At 41.7% G+C, this 12589-nt stretch overlaps 1 protein-coding gene across 1 annotated transcript in view; it reads right to left on the bottom strand.

The window, feature by feature from the left end:
- The window catches only part of myo6a (myosin VIa), a 164701-nt gene that overhangs the window by 130907 nt on the left and 21205 nt on the right, over window positions 1-12589 (bottom strand). Inside the window, 3 exon segments of the mRNA XM_038726232.1 lie at window positions 1449-1522; window positions 3044-3113; window positions 8445-8579. Of these exon segments, the coding sequence (XP_038582160.1) occupies window positions 1449-1522; window positions 3044-3113; window positions 8445-8561 (261 nt within the window). The 5' untranslated portion in view covers window positions 8562-8579.

Raw genomic sequence — 12589 nt, 5'->3', positions numbered from 1 at the left:
TGCGTGGCATTTGGGCATTGTGGTTGTTTGCTGCGCGGCGGTGGGGTGCTGGATGGGGGAGGCCACTGGTCTATGTTGTGTCTGCGACGCGGTCGGTCCGGGCGCTGCTCTTCCTCTTTTGCGTTCCGTCGGCATTACGTTGTCAACTGGCATTTGGGTCGGGGTCTTCTGCGTTTGCATCGCGGTGCATCTGGGAGTCTTTGTTTTTTTTTGATTTGATTTATTCTTTTTCTTTCTTCCACCCCTATTGGCTACTGGGGTTCTTGCCTGCCTGTTACAGTCGTGGCGTCCCACTCTCACTAACAACTACATTCTTTAACAGGCTTATGCGCACACACATGTACATACACACACATACAGACACATTCACCCACACGCACACAGACACACACAGACACAAACAAACTTAGGTTGTCCCTGGTAGAATTATTCCTGATGCCTTTCTTTCAGTTACTTATTTAAATTAATTATTATTCCAACTCTCGTGGCTGTGTTGTGTTGCTTATTTAGTGTGTGTGACTGTTTCTTGTTTTCATTGTTCTCTTAGTTGTCTTAATATGTCATTAATATGTCAGCTGTTTATTGCTGCTGTTCGGCTGGTTTTCTTTTACTATTATTATTTTTATTGTTTTTTTTGTTTGTGTTTGTTTGTTGTTGTTTTTCTCCTCCCCAAGCCCCCCTCTTGTTCTCTTGCAGGTGTTGTCCTTTCTCTGTGCTGTCTGTTTGTGCCCCCCCATCCCCGTGTCTGCCCCCCTGTCCGGCCCGGTGACAAATCAATACATAATTAAATAAATAATAAAACAGACAAAGGAGTATTTTAATACTCTCTTGTTAAAGTAAAATCTGTCTGGCACAATATGGTATCCAGGTCATTATACTCTATACCAGGCTGCTGGGCAGGACAGGTTTTTAAAAAAAAAAAAAAAAAAACATCAGAGGATGATGAAGCTCAGGAGAAAACACACCTGAGCCCACAGCGGTACGGTTTTTCTCGACTGCCATCAGACACGCTTAACAAAACTGGGATCCGCTTGATCTTCATCAGCAGAAGGCTTCCCTTGCAAATGTGTCATTTTTTAAAACCGCTTAACAGATCTCATAAAAAAAGACCCCTATTTCAAATTCTACGGATAACTTACGGTATTACTTGCATAATTATGAATCTCTTATGCACCTGTGTGAAACTCCTTTGCACAACTCTCCCATCGTCAGTCCTCGTCTCCCACGCCAAAGGCATGTGTCAAACTTGTCCTCACGTTCTAGAAATGTCCTCTCTCCTGTCCTGTCTTTGAGGTTTCTGGAATTGTTTGTTATTATAATCTTTCTCCCTTCCTCTCGATATTTTGATTCTACGTATCTTTAACAGAAGCAGTAAAGATGAGACATAACATCCATAATAACATGACAACATTGTGAACTTCAACTTCCGCCCTCGTGTCAGCACTTACATAAATTTTGTCTTTGCTGTATCTCACACGAACGTTGTTGAGCAGAGTGGCTTCATTCAAGTACATCAAAGAACCTGAGAGACACAAACAGGGACAAAGTTACTGCAACAATAAATATATCAATACAAGGGCGCCACTAAGGGCCCAGATCAGGAGCGTGATGATACATTTGGGTTACGAGATGATGCACGGCAACAAGACAAGAAGATTTTTGATTTGATGCTGAAATATATGAGCGGGGGGGTCTGGGGGATCCTTTTTGAGCATTAAACACTCAGATTACGGTGTAAATGTGTTTATTTATATAAAAAGGAAACAAAAAGTTCAGCTGCCAGGGGACAATTCATAAATATAAAACTATAACAGAATATAATGCACTAATTATTTATTTTTTTTAGCTTAAGTTAACCTTCTTTTTTGGACAATGCACAGTTGTTTCTTCTATAGTCTGCATTGCATGTTTTCTTTTATTTGTTAGTGTTAGTTAACATTTCTTTGTGCCATTATTTTTTTTAACAGAAGCTTTGAAAAAGTGATGGGGACAAAATCAGCCATTTCAAAATGTGGTGGGGACATGTCCCCAGTGTCCCAGCATCACCAGTGTAAATGACACCTGTGTATCAATAAATAACGCAAGCTGCCTGATAATAACGACAAATACGTTCAAGCCGTGGATCAACCAAAGACTTATATATTAATATTAACCCTTATGTGCAGGATGGATCAGGGCCACGAGTGAAATTTTTAAAGTCAGAGTTTAAAGTCAGAATTTTCAGAAAAAAAGTCAGAATTTTCAGAAAAAAAGTCAGAATTCTGAGTTTAATCTCAGAATTTAAAAAAAAAAAAATTCACACGTGGCCCTAATCCTCTTCTGCACTTTTGTCCTCCTCAGGCATTTTTCTTAACTTTTTTTTGAGTTTGTGATAATTTTGGCTGTTTTACAGCTTGTGGCATGAAATTTTGCAGGAACTCTTCTTTTTAGCAAAATTTATTCTCACATGTCATTTATACTCTTATCTATGCAGTTTGTACCCTCTGGATACCTTCGTGGTTAAAAAAAAACTTCTATAAAATCATTATACATCAACTTTTCCCCTGCTTATACCAAATATTTAATAATTGTCATGATTTTAAATATATGTAGACACCTTCGTGGCAAAAAATGTAAAGAAGATTGATGTTAAATCATCATACATTAAAGAGAAGGACGCGATAATATTTATTCTGTTTTTATGGTCACCTATATGGTATTAAGTGTTTTTAAAAGAAAGAATGGTGAAAATGTTGTTTTGAATACTGCTGATCTATAGGTCACACTGGACTGTGTATAAAGAAACAGATACAGCCCTGATGAAGGCAGGATGGCCGTCATTTTGATAAACGTTTCTACGACCGCAACAATATGGGATTGACTTAGATGAGATGCAAGAGCTGTGTCCAGTGCAGCTTCACATTTGTCCTGAGAGATGTCAGAGGTTAAACTGTAATGATTTAATATTTAGATTAAAAACAAGCATGATCTGACATTTTAGTGGAAAAAAAAAAAAAAAAAAGTATTTTTCATCCTAGAGACAAGTTTTAAAGATGAAACGTACAGTTATCCTCCACATGCTTGTTGACATCATCCTCTGCAGGGAAGACTTGATTGACAGCAGCCAAAAACGTCTGCAAAGAAAGGGACAAAAAGAAATTATTAAGTTGACCATCATCAATCGTTAAGTCAAAAATCTCAAGCAAGTACATCATCAGGCATCAAAATACAGGACCAAGTCTGGAATATTTTGTAAGTCCACGGCTTCCCTGTGAATTTCATTTGTTGATTAGTCTGCTATCCTTCTTAGTCACCAGAGGCTGATATGATATTATCACAATACTTATTGCTATTTTTAACATATTGCAATATAATAGCTTTTTTCCAACTTCACATTATGTCCCTAAAGGAAAACTTTGTCTGTTTTATGTCGGTCTATCTCACTTTTCAGTCCACTAGAGGGTGCTGTTGAGTTACAATACATTTTATCACTCTAGTACCAAAAAGTTAAATTCTCTTGTGCGATTTATATAATAAAAGATCACTACTTGGCGTCCATGTATCGATACAGTAATGCCAGGGAAAATATTGCGATACTATAGTGTATTGAATTTTACTTCTTAGGGTGAAAGAATCGAAGAAAAAGTTTAGAATTAGGTTTATGTTTGAACATAAACTTCTGATAAACAAACAATGATATTAAAGTTGAAAGTAAACCACCATTAACAAAGGAAATGGTTTTATTCTTATGTTTTTGTAGGGAAATACCCAACAAATTGATGCGGTTTTGAATTTTCAAGAACCGTGGATTCGATAAGACCCGTGCGTTTGGATTTTGCATATCTCAGCTCCTGACTGAACTGCAGTGAGCATTTTACAGCCCATCAAAGTGTCTCTTATCTGCCAGGAGCCGTTACGCCGACCGAACGTCACCTCACGTGTTACGTCCTGGACCGTGGACGGACCGCAGCAAACGCTCCAAAGTTTAGCTTCACTAAACAGCTGCAGTAAGTGCGAGGGAGGAAGCAACGCCAACGTGACGAAGCGTTTACTTCAACACGGCGTGAATCTGAAGGAACAGGGAACCAAACACAGGTGAGCTGACGTTCACCCTTTAAACTGAAAGGAAACCAATGATGTCTACAGATGATTCAATATATATTTTTCCCCAGAGACGCCGGGACGAAGGGGAAGATGAACGCTGACAAGATCTGCGGTGAAGGGGTTGGAACCAAATTCGATAAGTAGAATCGTAATCGAAAAAAATCGAAACGATACCTGACCCTAACTACCTCAAGTTACCGTTTTGCTTGGACTTCATACTTCCCTTCAAAAGCTGTGAAAATTATTCAACGTCTTTCTTTCTGTTCTCAGATTATTTCAGTCTTGTTTTCAAGCCCCGATACTTTAAATAATATATTCATCCAGAGGGATAAATATACCAGCTGCTGCGGCAGAAGCTGAAGGCCTGATGAATTATTTGGAGGCCGGCTGTAACAGGATCAGAGTGCAGGGAGGCTGGACCGAGACAGGACGCCGACGGACACCTCCACAGCTGGGACACACCACGCTGCATTAGTCTGGTCACAAAAAGAGTTCATACTATGAACTACGGTCATCTATTTTAATCTCTTTATCAGGTCAGAGGAGCGCCCGGCGGTGGTGGGAAGTAAACATCAGTCCTTCAGTGTCTCCTTGTCTTGTTTCAGATCTACTGCAAACTAACACTCAAAAGATACGAAAGCTGTACTCCGATTCCCCCCGAGGTTAACTTCTGCTCCTACAGCTCGATGCATTAGCCGTCTGCACGTTTCACATTCCTGCAGCTCAAACCGAGCGTGTTGAAGTAACACAGGACTGTTTATGAGGACACATGTGACCTGCAGGCTCTCTCTGCAAGGCCCAGCCATTTAATCTGCCCTGTAAAAAAAAAAAAAACAACAACACAGGCACTGCGAGGCCTTCAGCGAGCCGAGGCTGCGGTGCCAAGATGACGTACAGTCGATTCATTATTTCCAGTGGTGGCATGTTGTTCCACATTCTCAGCCTCAAACTGGACCGAGTCCACAATCCTGCGCCGTGTGAGGAGAAGGGAGAGGAAGAAAGAGGAGGAGGTGTTGGGGGAAACCAACTGTTCACCCTTTCATCACCGGTAAAGGTGGAGAGAAATGCAAGCAGGGTGTTCAGATTGTCCCAGGCCCCATTTTAGGCTCATTTTCAGGTTTAAAACTTGTGTTCACTTCCTTTATCTGAGCACTCGCTTTTAGCTCCCGTCTGTCTCTACATAGCAGCTACAACAAGCTTCCTAATGAGGCAGAGAGCAAACCTGACGCCTGACTGTGTCTCTGGGGTTGCAAAGTCTCACGTTTAATCCGTCTGTTATTTCTAAATTTATCCGAGAAGACTCTCCTTCCTTTAAACATTGTTCAGCCACTCTCTCCATCACCAACACGGAGGCAGATCAAACTGTGGACACCATCTGGGATACACAGACACTAAAGAGGACAAAGAGCCGTCCATTGTGGCCGACAGTATGACAGCGTATCATGCTCTCCGTCCATCGCAGGAGGGTTGCCAGCGAGTGAGCGCAGCGCCAGACACTGGCACGAACTGGCTGCAGCAGGACAGGCTGGACATTGTTGTGACTGTCGCAGGCCTCGGCTGCCGCCCGGAAACTCGCTCTGAGGACAGATCTGAAGAGGACGAGTTCCCATGTGTCCAGAGGAACGGCTACAGTATAAAGATACTGCTCATCTTCCTCTGTATAGGGCATAGGTGTGACGTTTAGAGCAGTGGCAAATGCAACAAACTCTACCTATAAAAAGCTTTTAAAAGGTTCTCAGTCATCCAGGTCATGGTTATACAAGGATAAGGTCTTCGAGCACCTTCAACCGAGTCCAGTTGGCCTTGATTTTAACCTTCTTTGGATCAGTAAGAGACAGTTTAGGGTAGGGCCACGGCTCGTTCCTGTCTGTCATGATCACGTGCCCAAGATGGGTTACAAAATCAGACCTTAAGACATGAAAGTCTAGAAGCATCTACTTGACATGTTAAGTCACGTTAGCCGCCAGCCATACAAAATGAACTGCCAACAAAAAGAAGCTGTGCGCCGAGGCATATCTGGCACAAATAGGTTTGCACCACACCGATCACGGCGGCGGATCATGCTGCTGCAGCGGTCTGAGACGTTTCATGTGGACATTTTGATATTTTAGAGAGATTAACTGAAATCCTTTTGCGCCTTATCAACACATTGTGGTATTTTTTTATTTAGCTTCTGTACGGTTTTTCTTGGCTTGTGTGCAGAACACTAGTGGGTCCAGTAGGTGTCACCTTTCTGCTTCGGGTGGGAACCTTTAATCAGGTGACACGTGTTGCTAGAGGAGACGAGGGGGAGCACCTACAGTTTTTTAACCCCTGAGCCAGACACAATACGCTTGGCGAGCGTTACTCTGTGTGGTGTGGAAACGTTTGACTAAACGGACCTTTATGGAGTGTGCGATGGGATTCTCGCATTTAGCTGAAGGCCGTTAACGGTGAACAATAAATCTCGACAACAAAAAGGGATGGAGCAGACTTTCATCAGACGCTAGTAGGCTAATGGCGGTGCGGCGAGCACGTCACCTAGAAGCCCGTCTACGCAGCCCTCAGTGGCTTCAAGTTTAGATTTGTTTGCTGAAAAGTTATTACCCCTGTTTCCACTGCAATCATAGCGTTAAATAGAGATAAAATTGTGTCTTACATGTACTTACCTCTCTTTTCTATCATTGTATGCATTGATTGCCTTTGTGTCTCCACTTGTTTCTATTTTGTTTTTAATGTTTGTTGTTTTTGTATGTACTGACTTTGCACGTTGTCCAAGACAAATGTCCCAGTGATGGGACTGAATAAAGTATAAAGTAAAGTAATCCAAGTATTCGGTTAAATTCCAAGAGGTCTGGTTAACTTATTTATACACACTGCCATTTGTTTGAAATGCAAAAGGTCAAAGTCACAGTAAACAGGGGGGGTAAATGTCCCTGGATACAGAGGGTGCTCATGTCGAGTCCTGGGAGGTTATAAAAACTGTATAACTGGCGGCATCTTTGCAGAATAACTGCTGCTGCTCCAGCTGCAACTCGTTATGCGCTTAAAGGCAGACGCTTGTGTTTGGAGTGTAAAGTTTTCATTAATAAAAATTACAAGAACATCGCTTATCCAAGAAGGAGAGACACAGCGATGCATAAGGTTAGGACCGCCACCCCAGCTGCGAACCTTAAGAAAACTTCTCCACTTTAAATGTTCCACATGTGATGGGCGACGCCACGCAGTGCAAACACAGCGCCGGCCCCGAGATCCGTGTTCCCATTTAACGCTGACAGCACTGTGTTTTATAGGCTGACAGTACACAGAATTAGAGGGGAGGCCCTTTCAAAGGGAGCACTCAGTCACAGAGGCCTTCCGGGGAAAAGATTACTGAGACGGACACAAAGCTTTGGGGGTAACCACAGCGACGCGCTCTCAGCGACATTAAGAGCTTCGCCAAAGGGCCGATATGGCTACTCATGCAGCAGAAAAGTGAATTAAAGGCAAACTGGGGGGGGCGAGATGACAAGAAACAAGCCTGTTTGTCTTGCTTTGAAAAGCCACTTGACTTCAGGTGCCGCTGATTAAGCACATCAGACCTGCAGGCCGTAAAGCGCAGGTTCAGGAGGTGAACCGCTGAGTGTATGACGCTTTACTGCTTCCAGATCTGTGGCTTCTCTTCCAGATGAGATTAGGCGACACATTAAATGGCTGACACACTGCAGGTCACGTGGTGGGATGTGTCCTTTGATTAAACATAAAAAGCCGTTGATTTTAGAAGGCAGGGGGATGTGTTTACAAAGATCTTGGGATAATTAATCGACTTAAAACTGAACTTTGAAGGAAATCGTGAAGCCAAAAATAAAAATAAATAAATAAATAAAAAGGGGTCACCAGCGTTTGTTTTGTTTCAGAGCGGGGATCTCACAGAAACTCGCGTGATCAAACGTGACTTCAGACAGAAACAAACATGCGAGGCAGAGCGCCGTCGGCAGCTGGCTGACCTTGTGTGTGCTGTGTTTTGCACAGAAAGGGAAAAAAAAAAATCAGCAGGTTTATACATTTCACAGCGCGAGCAGACACAACACGCTGGGAACGCTTCCCGCTCTCATTGGCTGTTGACGATTTTCTGATCGGAGGCTTTAAATCCTAAATATACCTCCGATCCAGTCAGTGACCTTAAGATTATGTCTGTAAACCCCTCACACTACTTGATCATATCAATTACCCTCTAGCGTGCGGCCAGCATGAGTTAGAAACATGTACATATGGGACCAGCAGCTCCACTGTTTTCTCCAGTTACCAATTTTACCCAAGAAGCAGCTAAGCATCGTCCTTCGGTTACAATCCACAGTCGGACTCGTCCAGCTGCTGCGTCTGTAGGTTCAGAGCTCGCTCACCTTGCCCCTCTGTTTGAGAGGTTCGATGGTGAGGCTGTCAGCGCCGATGTCCACTATAGTTCCCAGCTGGAAGCCGTCCGCTGGGTGGGGCGCCCACACCGGCTTCCCATCCTCCATCGCACCGGTCTGAGGGCTCTGGAAAACACGACATATGAAACAGTCAGCGGCGCGTTTTCTCCACTCTGTGACGCACGGTGATCTCTTTACCGGTTCATTCATACGGTTGTTCCTGAGTTTCATTCTGCAGCAAACCTGTTCCCACAAAGCAAAGAAGCATTTCTGTCTTCTTAGTTACTCTAAACAGATTTATATAATTTTCCTCTGCACACAAGCTGCACCATGACCTACAGTACACTTTTATTAACGCCGTAAGCATTAGCAAACCCAGTGAACTACACATAATATAATACATCTAATAAAGTTACAAACTGCTTTAGAGTGAAAAAACAAAGAACAACAACTAAATAAATAAAATGATTGTTATGAAATAAACGTTCTGCAATTAAAGCAAAGATATAAGTAAAGCTATAAACTTCAGATCGCTGTGACTTGAGGGTAGAATTACTAAAAAAAAAAAAAACTGCAGGAAAGACAGTAAATGTATTAAATCCTAATGAAACAAAGTAAAAGCAACCTTATAATAAAATGTAGTTTAATGTTTAATATGTTTTTGTGCTGATATTTTTTTAGATGTTCTGTCATATTGTTGTATATTAGCATCCTCTCAATAAACCTAATCAAAAACCACTGAATCCTAAAATCTTTATGCTGCATTTAAACATGTTTTCAGTAATTTCACTCCTCTGATCCGAGTTTATGAGCTATTAATAAAACTTTAAAGCACATTTTTGTTATTTTCTGTACAAAAAAAAGAAGTTTTCTCTGGCACGAGATCTTAAGATTATGTTTTATTTTTTATTTTTTTATGTTGGCTCAAATCTCCTGCATCTGTAACAGTAGGAGAAGTTCTTATGTAGTCGCTTCAGCTCGGGGTTGAATTATCGGAGCGATCCTCCAACTGCATCGACTCACATGTGTCCTGAGCTCTCCGGGGCTTTGTGGCCGCCAACAAACCAATTACAGTGTTATCGAGTCAAACTAGCAGCAGATCGTGTTACGGTGGTGATGTTGTAACAGAGTGACGGCCTTTCCCTCGGGGACGACCTCTGATTCTCACGGCCTCGGCAGGGGAAAAAACATCAGGGACAAAATGTTAGTTCAGGTCATTTACTGCTGCTGCGTAACCTTCAACTCAGAAGCAGAAGATGTGTTTTTAGGTTTCATTTACTTTTTAACAGTTCAAATTAAGTGGCTGCACATTTTACACGTGCTGGAATGATTAGTCGATTAATTAGTTAGAGACGTAATCTTGGACATAATTTACTGTTTTTCTAACCTTTCATGTCATTAATGATTATCTGGCTAATCATAAAAATGATTAGTTTAATCAAGAATGGAAATAATTGATAGGAAACAATTAGGCTGCAATTAATGATTATTAAAAATTATTAATGATTATTTATTTACGAGACCTAGACCATCAAAAAGTGGTCTTAAGACCGGTCTCGAGTACTGCAACACTACCACAACCCAAAGATATTCAGTTTACTTTCACAGAGGAGGAAAGAAATCAGAAAATATTTATATTTAAGAAGCAGGAATCAGAGAATTTGTACTTTCTTTTTTTTCCTCTTACAAAACAACTCAAACCAATTAATCGATTATCAAAATAGTTGTCAACCATTAAATTAATTGTTGACAACTATCAATTAATCATTGCAGCTCTAGTAAGCAATGATACATAAATAAACTATTTGCGTTCGTCACGCGGACCCTCGTGTACTGGGAAAGCAAAATCCTTGCCTTGGGCTGCTTTGAGTTGACTGCTAACACTCAAAGCAGCCCAAGGCAAGGATTTCAATGTTAAAATGTTAAAATGTGCTGATGTCTAGCGCTTAGCATGTTTGCATGCTCGTTTTTGCAGATTGCCAGATGGGAATCTTGCAATATGTGAACCTGCTGGTGTCAGGGGTTCCTCAAAGTCATTAGCATTGATTATCTGGAGAACATCAAACGTTCACGGCGATCCATCCAACAGCTGTTGAGATATTTCAGCCTGGACCAAAGAATAATGCAGCTGAATGACGTCACTTCTGACAGACTGGGCCCGGCTCTCCCTTAAACACCCGTCACGCCCTGAAATCTACAACAGAACCCAATGAATGTTTCCGTTTTATTCATTAATAAAACTTAATAACAACATGTTTATTAGATTGTACTCTGCAGGAATAATGGGATTATACAGAACTATTATATATATATAGCTTTTCTTTGTTTTGATATCGGCATCTGCCGCTGAAAAACCATCGGTCGACCACTAACCAGCATGAATGTCAGAGAACCGTAGCTGCAGTTCATTACTTCCCACCTCTGTTGTCTGCTTGAACACAAGCAGCCAGAAAGACGAAAGACCACAAAGCTCCACCGTGTGTGAGAGGAAACCTGGACCCACGTGGGGAAGCGAGGGCTCCAGATGATGCTCAGTTAGAGGCCTCATATAATCCCACAAATGCCACGCAATTTAGTTTAAGTTTAACATGTTAAATTAGTATCTAAAGTATTGGTGAGATGGGTTATCCATCAACCAGAAACAAACCAATCAAAAACAATTCCGATGCCAGCTAGGCGCGTCCTGGCACTGTTAATATGAATGAAGTTATGTCTTACAGTTTCCATCCAAATCCTGCAGCAGAGGCCTGAGTGAAGACACATAATAATAATAATAATAATAATAATAATAATTATAATTAAGGGGAATTTTCAGACTGGAAAGCACCATCAGTCCCACATACACCGTCCTGCTGCCCCAAATACTCACTAGAGCAACACATGTGGATTCATCCGCCGGTGAAAATAGTCCCTAACAAATGCACTAATTCCTCCTGTTGGAGAAATGTTTGTTAACAACTGCAGTGAGCAGCTGTTTTAGGAAGACTTTTTTTGTTGTTTTTTTAAATGAAACTACATATTTGTGAGGCTTTTTTAAAGATTTACATCTCCAGTAGGAACCAATGGGTTTTGGAGCTGAGAGCCGCAGACAGAAAGACGGCACAGAGAGACGGACAACTATCTTTTCGTGATTTTTGCTGACAATAAGAAAACAGATTTACAGCCTTAGAAATGTAGCTGCCAACGTAAAGCAAAAGCTTGAAATAGGACCTGTTCCACCCACCTAAAGCTTCAATTACAATTTTGTTTTTGTGACTTATTACTTTCCACTTTCTGTCCAAAAAGTCTATATAGGCTTAATTAACCACTCCTAAAAAAAATAATACTTGCTGTTGGACCACTCTGCAAAACCCTGCATTACATTAAATTACAAAATTCAAATTATTAAACGTCTTCAACATCTGCACATGACAACAACGTTATGGGTAAGGTGCGTTTGTGGACGTTAGGAAAAACATTGTGTTTGTGGTTAAAACCGTCTTGTGCGTGACAATGTGAGGGAGATTTTCACCTGGATTCCTTCCTGAACGAGCCGTAGAAACAGGCGTGAGCCCTGTGCAGCGTCTGAGGCCTGAAGGTAGGATGACTAAATGTAGATCAAAGGTTACTGGTAACTCGCTATCAGGGCTGTAAACTTTCCCCAGTGAACACACAGGCATTGTGATATTAAAAAGGGGCCTTTAGAGGAGACATAAATCCTCTCTCTGCTCAGCGCCCGGGAGCAGCAATATAAATCACCTGCACAGTGTAAAGTCAAGAGAAAGGGAATCATTTCATCCGACACCATTAAAGTTTGTGTGAAGACTGGCTGGGATGACTTGGACACAAATTGGACTCAGACTTGGACAGATGGACGCCTGATGAGCCTCTTCTGGTGGGACTTTCGTGTCCCTGCGACTATCTGCTAATATTATCTGACCCACAGCTTCACAACCACTGGACTCTTTGACCAGGATGTTAAATTATGTCCTTGCCGAGAAGGACGCCGCGATGGCAAATGGATAACAGAGGACCAGGAAGAATCACAAACCTACTCCTTGAATCTCAAAGATGTGAGTTTAATATCCAAGCCACCCTACTTCCTGATAAACCCTGTCAGGAGTTAGAGCTGCCTTTACAATAATGACATTTAAAGA

The sequence above is a fragment of the Micropterus salmoides genome, unplaced genomic scaffold, assembly GCF_014851395.1.
Source record: "Micropterus salmoides isolate LMB-PRFRI ecotype aquatic unplaced genomic scaffold, ASM1485139v1 Ms_hic_scaffold_18, whole genome shotgun sequence".
Taxonomy (NCBI): Eukaryota; Metazoa; Chordata; class Actinopteri; order Centrarchiformes; family Centrarchidae; genus Micropterus; species Micropterus salmoides.
Note: the sequence above shows the minus strand (reverse complement) of the source record. Positions and strands in the feature narration are given on the sequence as shown.